This window comes from Protobothrops mucrosquamatus, unplaced genomic scaffold (assembly GCF_001527695.2).
Source record: "Protobothrops mucrosquamatus isolate PMUCROS unplaced genomic scaffold, P.Mucros_1.0 scaffold3045, whole genome shotgun sequence".
Lineage (NCBI taxonomy): Eukaryota > Metazoa > Chordata > Lepidosauria > Squamata > Viperidae > Protobothrops > Protobothrops mucrosquamatus.
Genome location: NW_015389058.1, coordinates 36,539 through 48,662, shown reverse-complemented (window position 1 = coordinate 48,662; position 12,124 = coordinate 36,539). Strand labels below are relative to the sequence as shown.

The following is a 12,124-nucleotide window of genomic DNA, read 5'->3' as shown; positions in this document are numbered from 1 at the left end:
GCGCACCAAACTCGGAAGATAGAAAAAGAGTGAAAAATATTTGCGTATCTTCCCCCCCCCCAGCGGCACCATTTTCCCGCCATTTTCCCTCCTTCCCCGCCATCCATCTTGGCTCCTTTCCCTCCTGGACCCCCCTTCGTCTTCCTTCTGATCAGTTCAGATTTAGACTTTCCTCTCAGAAAGGAAAGGAAAGCCTGTCACCTGCCTCAACCCTTTTTATTTTCAGAAGCAAAACAGAAACATTATTGGGATTATTTCAGATAAGCCCGTGTGAGGAGAGCTTGACAGGATCTGAACCAAAGAGACAGGCAGTCAAGAAAGCTAAAATTGTCCTTAAATCGATAAAGGGTCAGAGTTTTCTTGACATTTCTCCCTCCAAACTCTAAGCTGTGACAATTTGTGGCTCTTTCCACCATTTTTACATGTACCTGAACCAGAGGCTTCCATCTCTGGTGTTGATTAACCATGGTTGGACAAGGAAACCAGGACTGGGGTTCAGGCTGCAAAGCCAACAATTGTGGCTTATAAATCATGGGGACTAGGTTTACAGCTTTTGTTAAAATACAATTCTGTCTGTGCGTCTGTCTATCCATAGTAACTACAGAGCCCTTTTGTGAGGGAGATTGGCAGTTTCAAAATTTGATAAATAAAATAAAAAGTATAACACAATCTATCTTCTATCATCTATCTATCTATCTATCTATCTATCTATCTATCTATCTATCTATCTATCTATCTATTATTTCTCATTTCTCAATCATTTTAAACTTGATAAATAAAATAAATAAAAATCTATCATAACTAGCTATTATCTGTCTGTCTGTCTGTCTGTCTGTCTGTCATCCATCCATCCATCCATCCATCCATCTTTATATCCATCTCTCATTATTTTTACCATTATTTGTTTATCATTATATATTTTATTTTTATTTATTTATTTGTCAAATTTAGTTACCGCCAATCTTACTCTTAGAGTGACTCTATCATTGATCATTAACAATGATCAATCACCTATCTTGATCTTTTATCTATATATCATCCATCGTTCATTGTCTTTTATTATCTATTAAATTACCTGTTCCTCATTACTATCATTATCTATTATCTCTCATTATCATTATCAGCGATCTAATATCTGTTATTTTAGTGTCTTTTGAGTAGCTTACCCCATAGTTATATAAAACTGCAATTATATATATTTTATATGCATATATAAACTGCATATTATATATGTATGTATGCATATGATGTATATTAAGCTAAGATATTGAAATTATATATATATATATAATATATTTTATAGCAAAATAAATATAACTTCATTCTGTAATAACAGCTTTTTTTAAAAAAAATGTTTAATCACATGTACTTCAGCACTGTTCAAAGAGGTAATACCACCCATTTAAAACAATGTTTTAATTTTAAGTTCTCTAAATGGAAAATGTTTGCCTTTTTTTCCAGAAGAGTATCTACAGTATTTTAGGCTCTAGAGACCTGCAGATTTCTTCTCCCCACCCGTTTTCTTTTAGGAGAAGAACACTTTAATATTGAAATTATTGATCACATAAAAGCCCCACTCTTGCTATGAAAACTAATCATGTTGTTTTAAAAAAAAAGCCATTATGTTTATGTTGTGAACAGACAAAAATAGTTTTGTACAACTGTACTAGCAAAACAATATAATGTAACCACTAAATTATTAATTAAACTAATAAAAAGGTAAAAAAAATAAAAATAAAAATCAAAGCATTTAAAAAGGGCTATGAGCTTTTCCTACAGCATATTGCAGAATATTTTCATGTCTTTGGTGCTCCAAAAGTTGACAAGAGGGTGCAGATTGGAAGAAATCTAAAGAAACAAATCAAAAAGTCTTAATTTGGTGGCAACTGCCATTAGTTTCCCACTGAAATATCTAGAATCGCTTTATTCTCACAATATTATTGAGAGCAGAATAGGATTGCATGATTAAATAATCCTAGATTCTGTATTTTTAGATAATGGCAACTCAATGTGTGCAGGAGAGGTCTGTAGTAGGAACTTAAAATGCAATTACGTTTTTTTTTTCAGGTGCTGTTATCCAGAAATAAAAACATGAAGAGGAATTTCACTGACAGTTCTTTGATGCGTAGTACAGCAGGTATCCATCTTTTATTGGGGTGAATTCAGAATAACAGAGTTGGAAGGGACCTTGGAGGTCATATAGTCCAACCCCCTGCTCAGGCAGGAAAGCCTATACCATTTCAGACAAATGATTGTCCAATCTCTTCTTAAGAACTTCCAGTGTTGGAGTATTCACAACTTCTGGAGGCAAGGAGTTCCACTGGTTAATTGTTCTGACTGTCAGGAAATTTCTCCTTAGTTTTAGGTTGCTTCTCTCTTTGATAGAATAGAATAGAATAGAATAGAATAGAATAGAATAGAATAGAATAGAATAGAATAGAATAACAGAGCTGGAAGGGACCCTGTAGGTCATCTAGTCCAACCCCCTTCCCAAGCAGGAGTCCCTACACCATTTCTGATAGATGTCAGGCCAGTCTCGTCTTGAAAGCCTCCAGTGATGAAGCACCAACAACATCTGAAGGCAGTCTGTTCCATTGGTTGATTGTTCTCACTGTCAGGAAATTTCTCATAACTTCCAGGTTGAATCTCTCCTTGATCAGTTTCCATCTGTTGCTTCTTGTCCTGCCTTCAAGGGCTTTGGAGAATAGCTTGACCCCCCCCCCCTTCTTTGTGGCAACCCCTGAGATATTGGAACACTGCTATCCTGTCACCCCAGTCCTTCTTTTCATTAATACCCAATTCCAGCAACCGTTCTTTGTAAGTGTTAGCCTTCAGTCCCCTGATCCTTTTTGTTTGAAAGAGTTATTATAATTTCCAACCAATGACCAGCAAAATGAGTGGAGTGAGCAACATTATTAAAGGCTTTAGGTTGCAGTGCATGCAAAAGGGGATCAGACACCTCCCCTGTTGCATCCTATTCAGTCAGGGGACAGTTCTGTAATACAGATAGTCCTGGATTTATTGCCACAACTGAGAACAGAATTTTCATTCATTTTCATTGCTTCTGTCTGATTTTACGATCTTTTTTGCCACGGCTGTAATGGTTCACTGCAGTTGTTAAGCGAATCACTGCAGTTGTTAAGTGAATCACATGGTTCTTAAGTGAATTCAGCTTCCCCACTGACTTTGCTTGTTGGAAGCTAGCTGGGAAGGTTACAAATGGGATGCTGCAACTGCCATAAATACATGCCCGTTGCCAAGCACCCAAATTTTGATCACCTGACCCTGGAGATGTTGCGATAGTTGTAACTGTGAGGATTGGTCATAAGCCGTTTTTTCCAGTGGCATTGTAACTATGAAAGGTCACTAAATGAATAGTTGTAAGTTGAGGATTACCTGTATTTCCCCCATTCTTCTCTTCCCATATTTAATTTTCCCTAGAAGAAGTCCTGATAAACACGCTGCACGTGGTTTTTAAATTGTGTTAAATCTCTCCCCGATTGCAGGGTATCCATGGGGAGCATCAAAAAGTGGTGGCTGTGATTGTATTATTAAAAGCCAGACTCTTTTTTTTTAATCTTTGCAACACACATACAAAGGGGGCTGGGCCTTCAATCACCATTTTACCTTTTTTAACACCCTCCCCCACACATACACACCTCTTAGGGGATGCCCCACCAGAATTTACTCCCCTTACATGGGTGCCTGTATAATCCGGAAAAGCGATGTGCTCAATTCTTATTTTATCATATTTTTCATGGGTGGAATAACAAGTGTTTTCTGAGTAGATTTCATGCATTGATCAATATTAATGACAAACTAACCATAACTGTTTGGTTATTAGAATATGCCGGAAAGCAGAAGGGAAAAAATGGAGAGCCTTAGCCATTATAACAAACCTTTATGAAAAATTCACAGAGGATTTTTCCTCCCCATTTCTTCCACCCTACCATTATCTCTCCCCTCCTCTCATTTTTCTCTTGTGCAATGACTATCAGACACATTTGTAGACGAGGGATCACGGTCTTTGTGCCATCCCTAAAAACAACTTCACTTTGTGTGGGTTGATTGATGGGAGAAAGGGATTTTCAGCACAAATTCCCAGGATACCTTGAGGGGAATAACAACAATTACAGCTACAACAGTATCAGCCATAAAACAACGTAATAAACCCAAATGGACAAACAACCCGCTAATAAAACGTGACCAAACTGTAAATCAGCAATGAGAATACAGTAATTATGGAGGGTGTTGAAAATGCCCCAGGCAGATAAGAAAGAGATTTTTGCCTGGTGGCAAAAATGATAACCAGAATGGACACCTTCTCAGTAGACATTAATAATACTGATACTATTGAATTGGTAGCATGGGAAGTATAGAGTTCCACTGAGCGAGGAGGCTTTAGTCATCTTTGGTCAAGGTCAGACAGAAATGATAAATTAGGCAGATACGTATAAACAAATCAATTTGTTCAGATACCAAAGGTTTTAATGAGATGCTACAAAGAGTTCCGTTCAGATCCTTTGTGTCTATATTTAGGCAAGAAAAACCAAATGTACAGGTATAGTATAGGGGGTACCTTGCTCAATAGTAGCAACCGTGAGAGGGACCTCAGAGTCCTAGTGGACAATCCCCTAGATATGAGCCAGCCGTATGCTGCAGCTGCCAAAAAAGCCAACACAGTGCTGGGCTGCATTAACAGAGGGAGAGAATCAAGATCATTGGAAGTGTTAATATCACTTTACAAGGCCTTGGTAAGGCCACACTTGGAATACGGCATCCAGTTTTGGTCACCACGATGTAAAAAAGATGTTGAGACTCTAGAAAGAGTGCAGAGAAGAGCAACAAAGATGATTAGGGGACTGGAGGCTAAAACATATAAGGAATGGTTGCAGGAATTGGGTCTGTCTAGTTTAATGAAGAGAAGGACAAGGGGGGACATGATAGCAGTCTTCCAGTATCTCAGGGGCTGCCCCAAAGAAGAGGGAGTCAAGCTATTCTCCAAAGCCCCTGAAGGCAGGACAAGGAGCAACGGATGGAAACTAATCAAGGAGAGAAGCAACCTAGAACTAAGGAGAAACTTCCTGACAGTTAGAACAATTAACCAGTGGAACAACCTGCCTCCAGAAGCAGTGAATGCTCCAACACTGGAAGTTTTTAAGAAGAGACTGGACAGCCCAATGTCCAAAATAGTATAGGGTTTCCTGCCTGAACAGGGGGTTGGACTAGATGACCTCCAAAGTACCTTCCATATTATCATCATCATCATCATCATCATCATCATCATCATCATCATCATCATCATCATCATCATCATCATCATCATCTCCTGAATGGACGAGATTCCAAATGTGGAGCAGTTCTCCAAACAGGGATCTACTCCTTTCTGATGAATGAGCTGCAGTGTGTCCCTGTCACACCACTGCCACATTCAAGCAAATTGCATATTGGAATGCCAGGCTGTGTGCTTCTGAATATACGGGTAGTCCTCAACTTACGACCATAGCCGAGCCCAAAATTACTGTTGCCAAGCAAGACAGCTGTTAAATGAATTCTGTGTCCCGTTATACCAGTGGTTCTCAACCTGTGGGTCGGGACCCCAATCGGGGTCGATCGACCATTTCACGGGGGTTGCCAAGCAAGGCTGTCTGCCATTTTTTTTGTCCGCCATTTTTTTTGTCCGCCATTTTTTCGCCCTTTTCCGGCGGGTGCCTTACCTCCCTTGGGCTGGGCCAGCTGGTGGTCGGCCTGCTCCGTCTCTGCCACTTGCCAGCTACGCCTCGGCCGGCGCAGGGGGCGGAACCACGCATGCGCGGTGCTCCCAGGCAGGGAAAGTCCTCGACTTACGACCGGTTGGGTAGTCCTTGACTTACGACCGGTTTAGTCCTCGACTTATGACCGGTTTAGTCCACGACTTACGACCAGTTGGAGTCGCGGCATTAAAAAGGTTGAGAATCACTGCGTTATACGATCTTGCTTGCCACCGTTCTTAAGGAAATCACTGCGGTTGTTCAGTTGGTAACGCCGTTGTTAAGCGAATCTGGCTTCCCCGCGGACTTTGCTTGTCAGAAGGTCGCAAAACGGGATGACCTGACCCTGGGGCGGTACAACCGTCATAAATATGAGTCAGTTGCCAAGCGTCTGGATTGTGATCACATGAGGATGCTGCAATGTTCATAAGTGTGAAAAACGGTCATAAGTCACTTTTTTCGGTGCCATTATAACTTTGAACCAAAGGTGCTTTTTCAGGAGGCAGCTGTTTTTCTTTGAAAATGTTTCACTTCTCATCCCAGAAGCTTCTTCCATTCTGACCGGATGGTGGGGAGTGGGAGGATTTATATATATCCTTGCAGACAGCTGGTCATTTGCCTTCTTTTAGAGCAGGGGTGTCAAATTCAATTTCACTGAGGGCCGCATCAGCATTGCAGTTGCCCTGGGGGGGGGGCGTGTGGGTGTGGCCAGAGTGGGTGCAGCCTACTGGGTGGGTGTGGATGGAGTGGGTGTGGCCTACTGGGTGGGCATGGCCAGCTCTACATCGTTCGCGTCAAGGGTGCCTATGGGGGCCTGGGCAGGAGTGGGACAGATCTGAGGCTCTCTGGCAGAAGGGGGTGGGACCGGGGCAAGCGCCAAGGCATGGTCCATTTCTTCATTCCTCACAAAGGGTGACCCCTCCCCAGCAGGCACCCAGGGGGCGGGGCCACACAGCAGGGGCTGGTTCCTCGCTGTTTCTAGACGGCCTTGTGGAGCTAAGACTGAATGCGTTTCAGCATAGATGGCCACCACAACATTGCCAGGGCCAAGGCAGCGGAGGCCGTTCCCTCACTGTTTCCAGGATGGCTTCGGGGGCCACGTGAAACCACTTCGCGGGCCGCATCCGGCCCCTGGGCCTTGTGTTTGACACGTCTGTTTTAGAGAGTCGTTGAGGCCACTTGGAGATTTACCTGTGTCCTCAGGGTCACCTGAGTGGTGCAAATGGGTGTGGAGCCTTCTTGGACCTGCTGAAAGGACTGTGTGTTGTGGAGCTGTGCTTTCTGCAGGACGTTTTCTGCCCTGTGTCCCTTCACTCTTGAACACCATTCCCCGCCCTCCAGTCAGAGCTGAAGAAGCTTCTGGGATGAGAAGCGAAACATCTTCAAAGGAAAACAAGAAAGTCCAGTTGCCTCCAGAAAAAGCAACTTTGGGAAAACCATGGACCTGGACAACTGAGAATCTCCATAGACATTTAACTTTGAACACTAAATGAGCTGTTGTAAGTCAAGGGCTACCTGTATATATTATTGCACCAAGAGCATTAGCAATTTAATAATTGTGTTTTTTATGTTGCCACTTCAAATCTTAGGCTGTCTTCCGGTTCCTCTTTTCAATCAGAAGAAAAGGACCAAACAACCTCTGACATCAAACCCGCTTAAAAATGACCTGAGCAGTAACAATTCAGCTGATCAATTCAATTTCTCGGCCATGCTCGCAGGTGAGTGAGGGGTGGACTGCACATTTTTGGAAATACACCTTTCTTGCAAAAAAAATATTTTTCTAGCCTCGAGTTAAAATTTCGGGACACAGCGAAATAAATCCCTAGCATTTAATAATAATAATAATAATAATAATAATAATAATAATAATAATAATAATAATAATAATAATAATAATAACAACAACAACAACAACAACAACAACAATCTATATCTATATAAATAAAAATGTAAATGTTCGTTTGTTCAAAATCTTAAATCTCCGAATGTTCTTCACCGATTGCTTTGAAATTTTGACACAACGTTGCATTCGAATACGCGCGTGTTTTTATATACCTACTATTATATAAATGTCACACCGGTGACACAAACGTGCGCTTTCTCTTTTCTTTCTTTTCTATTTAACCAGACTGAGCCACAGCAACGTGTGGCCGGGTACAGCTAGTAATAACAACAACAACAACAACAACAACAACAACAATAACAATAACAATAACAATAACAATAACAATAACAATAATAATAATAATAATAATAATAATAATAATAATAATAATAATAAAGTTGGAAGGGACCTTGGAGGTCATCGAGTCCAACCCCCTGCTCAGGCAGGAAACCCTACACCATTTCGGACAGATGGCTGTCCAGTCTCTTCTGAAAAACTTCCAGTCTTGGAGCATTCACAACTTCTGGAGGAAGGTTGTTTCAGTGGTTAATTGTTCTAACTGTCAGGAAGTTTCTCCTTAGTTCTAGGTTGCTTCTCTCCTTGATTAGTTTCCATCCGTTGCTTCTTGTCCTGCCTTCAGGCGCTTTGGACAATAGCTTGATTCCCTCTTCTTTGGGGTAACCCCTGAGATATTGGAACACGGCTATCATGTCCCCCCTTCATCCTTCTCTTCATTAAACTAGACATACCCAATTCCAGCAACCATTCCTTTTATGTTTTAGCCTCCAGTCCCCTAATCATCTTTGTTGCTCTTCTCTGCACTCTTTCTAGAGTCTCAACGTCTTTTTTACATCGTGGTGACCAAAACTGGATGCAGTATTCCAAGTGTGGCCTTACCAAGGCCTTGTAAAGTGGTATTAACACTTCACGTGATCTTGATTCTATCCCTCTGTTAATGCAGCCTAGCAGTGTGTTGGCCTTTTTGGCAGCTGCAGCACACTGCTGGCTCACGTTTAAGGGATTGTCCACTAGGACTCCGAGGTCCCTCTCACAGTTACTACTATTGAGCAAGGTACCCCCTATACTATACCTGTACATTTGGTTTTTCTTGCCTAAATGTAGAACCTTGCTTTTTTCACCACTGAATTTCATTTCGTTAGATAGCGCCCAGTGTTCAAGTCTGTCCAGGTCCTCCTGTATCCTAAGCCTGTGTTCTGGAGTGTTGGCTATTCCTGCCAGCTTGGTGTCGTCTGCAAATTTGATGATTTCCCCATCTATCCCCTCGTCCAGATCGTTGATGAAGAGGTTGAAGAGCACTGGGCCCAGAACAGAGCCCTGGGGCACCCCACACTACACACTTAAATTATAACTCTTGTAACTTTGCACTTTTTTCTGCCTTTTTTAACGGTTAAGATTACAGGAAGGAATGTTATTTAATGTGCGTTTGTATTAATGCAAAAAAAGAGAAATTTATCATTTTCTTTATCCTTGAGAAGCCGTCTATGGACATTTCTGCCAGAATTAATTATTGTAATAATAATTAGTTCTATTCTTATTGAAAGAGAGAGAAGGGGAAAAGGGAAAAATTTCCACCTGGCATTTGCCTCGTGCCTCAATCATTGCATATCTGAAAAATGAAAAATGTATAATAGGATAACCATAAATATCGCTGCTAACCCAGCTTTTTCCAAAAGGACATTTAGTCACATCCCATCCATGCCTAGAATTAAAATTAGAACTGAAAGATTATACGGGTATCATCTTATAAAATAGGTTTATTTAGAGGGCTGAGTCTATCATGAGTTATTAGCCATGTTTACAGGCAGGGTTTTTTTTCCAATTTCCAGAAGCTGGGGGTAAACAATATGAAATACAGAATAACAGAGTTGGAAGGGACCTAGTTCATTCCCCTGCTTGAGCAGAAGACCCTATACTGGGGGGTCCCCAACCCCAGGTCTGTGGACCGTCACCGGTCTGTAGCATGCCAGAAACCAGGCCACCCAAACACGTGAAACCCCATCCAGGGATGCAAGCAGCACATGTAACTGCACCCCCTGCGGTCTGTGGAAGAACGTCTCTCCATGGAAGTAGTCCCTGGTGGCCAAAAAGTTGGGGGGTGACTGCCCTACACCATTCCAGACAAATAGTTGTCCAGTCTCTTCTTAAAAGCCACCAATGATGGAGCACCCACAACTTCTGGAGGCAAGCTGTTCCACTGGTTAATTGTCCTCTCTGTTAGGAAGTTTCTCCTTAATTCCAGGTTGCTTCTCTCCTTGATTAGTTTCCATCCGTTGCTTCTTGTCCTGCCTTCTGGTCCTTTGGAGAATAGTTTGACCCCCCTCTTCTTTGTGGCAGCCCCTCAGATATTGGAAGCCTGCTATCCTATCACCCCTAGTACTTTTTTTCACTAACTAGACATACACAATTGCTGCTATGATCAGCATCATATTAGTGTTGTAATGTAAAGTTTAATTGAATGGCTAGCCATGGAGAAGATGCAATTCGTATCTAGAATTTTAAATCTGATCCAGTAAAACAGGGGTCCCCAACCCCAGTCTGTGGACCAGTACCGGGCCCCGGCATGCCAGCAATCAGTCCCCATCCCCATCCACAGGATGCAGGCAGCACACGAAACCACGCCCCCTCCGATCCGTGGAAAAAACTCTCTTCATGTAAGCCAGACATGTCAAACACAAGGCCCGGGAGCCGGATGCGGCCCGCGAAGTGGTTTCATGTGGCCCGCGAAGCCATCCTGGAAACAGTGAGGGAATGGCCCCCGGTGCCTTGGCCCTGGCCCTGGCCGGCCGGGAGCCAATGTACAATGTTGTGGTGGCCATCTATGCTGAGACGCATTCAGTCTTAGCTCCACAAGGTTGTCCGGAAACAGCAAGGAACCAGCCCCTGCTGCGTCGCCCCCGCCCCCTGGGTGCCTGCTGGGGAAGTGTCACCCTTTGTGAGGAATGAAGAAATGGACCATGCCTTGGCGCTTGCCCCGGTCCCACCCCCTTCTGCCAGAGAGCCTCAGATCTGTCCCACTCCTGCCCAGGCCCCCACAGGCCCCCTTGACGGGAACGATGTAGAGCTGGCCATGCCCACCCTATAAGCCACACCCACTCCATCCACGCCCACCCAGTAGGCCACACACCGCCCTCAATGAAATTGAGTTTGACACCACTGATGTAAGCGGTCTGTCATGTGTCTGATTAACGAAACACTTAAAAGGACTTTCAGGCATATTTTTATCCTAAAAGCATTTATTAAGGTTACAGAGATGTCAGTACGGCATGGTGGAAATGCTTAGATCTGAGATTCTTTTCCGTTGCACCTACATTCCAGGCATTTTTCCCTCCCCTATTTTGGGGTCATGGTTGGAAGATATGATTTACTTCCGGTTTCTTTTTCCCGGGCTTTCCTTATTCTCCTCCCCTTTCACTGTTGCCTGATTTAACTATAAAAATACCAGACAGTTCTGCATATTGTCAAAGCAAGAATATACAGTATTTGCAGCGTTGACACGGTCCCTGGTGCCCAAAAGGTTGGAGACCTCTGCAGTAAAACATTTCATCGTAAGAGGCCTTTAAAAGTTAGACCATCCTTTCCCATCCAGATACCCTCCAGATCAGCGTGCCTGGCTGAGGAATTCTGGGAGTTGAAGCCCACAAGTCATAAAAGGGCCAAGTTTGAAGACCCCTGCTCCAGACGGTTTATCTCTTTGGATTGGGAATTCTCATAGTTACAGTCACATCTTCTCTGAAGCTCTTCAGATTGGAGACAGCTGCCTTAAAGGAATCACTTATGAATAAATCTGCCAAAAACCTGGATGGCAGATAAGGCTTTCTGGAAATAGAATAAAGCATAAAGCAGAGGCACCAGCAATGGATCTATTCCCTTAAAGCAATGTTTTGCAACCTCAGCAGCTTTAAGATGTATGGACTTCAACTCCCAGAATTCCCTAGCCCTATTGACTGGGGAATTCCGGGAGTTGAAGCCCACATATCTTTTTTATTATTATTATTAAAAGTTTTATGAAGATTACAATATTTTCCCCCCTCCCACCCCCAACCACCCCTCCCCCCCACTTCCCAGAGCGATTCACAGGGTTAACAAATAATAATCATAATCTAAATAACATTAACCAACTATTAAATTACCAAATCTATAAAGCACGTTAACTCCCTTTTTAGATAAATTTAAGTAAATTAAAATTAAACACAATAATGAACAAATAATAATATCGTAGTAATAATTAAACATAACAGAAAAAATAAACTATTATAAAATATTAACAATAATAATAATACTCTAAAATTTACTCAAAAACCAAATGGAACTTTTTAGTCCCATATTTATTCTGGATATAATCTATCCATCTTCTCCAAACCGAAATATATCTTTCTTGTGAATGGTCCTTCACATAAGCGGAAATCTTGGCCATTTCTGCTAAATTTGACACTTTAAGCGACCATTCTTCTATAGTAGGCAAACGATC

At 42.3% G+C, this 12,124-nt stretch overlaps 1 protein-coding gene across 1 annotated transcript in view; it reads left to right on the top strand.

Annotated features, from left to right (window-relative positions):
- Window positions 1-2,091: 2,091 nt before the first annotated feature.
- SPATA22 (spermatogenesis associated 22) overlaps window positions 2,092-12,124 on the top strand; it is an 18,458-nt gene continuing 8,425 nt past the window's right edge. Inside the window, exons 1-2 of the mRNA XM_029286176.1 lie at window positions 2,092-2,137; window positions 7,340-7,468. Of these exons, the coding sequence (XP_029142009.1) occupies window positions 2,092-2,137; window positions 7,340-7,468 (175 nt within the window). The remainder of the gene's footprint in view (window positions 2,138-7,339; window positions 7,469-12,124) is intronic.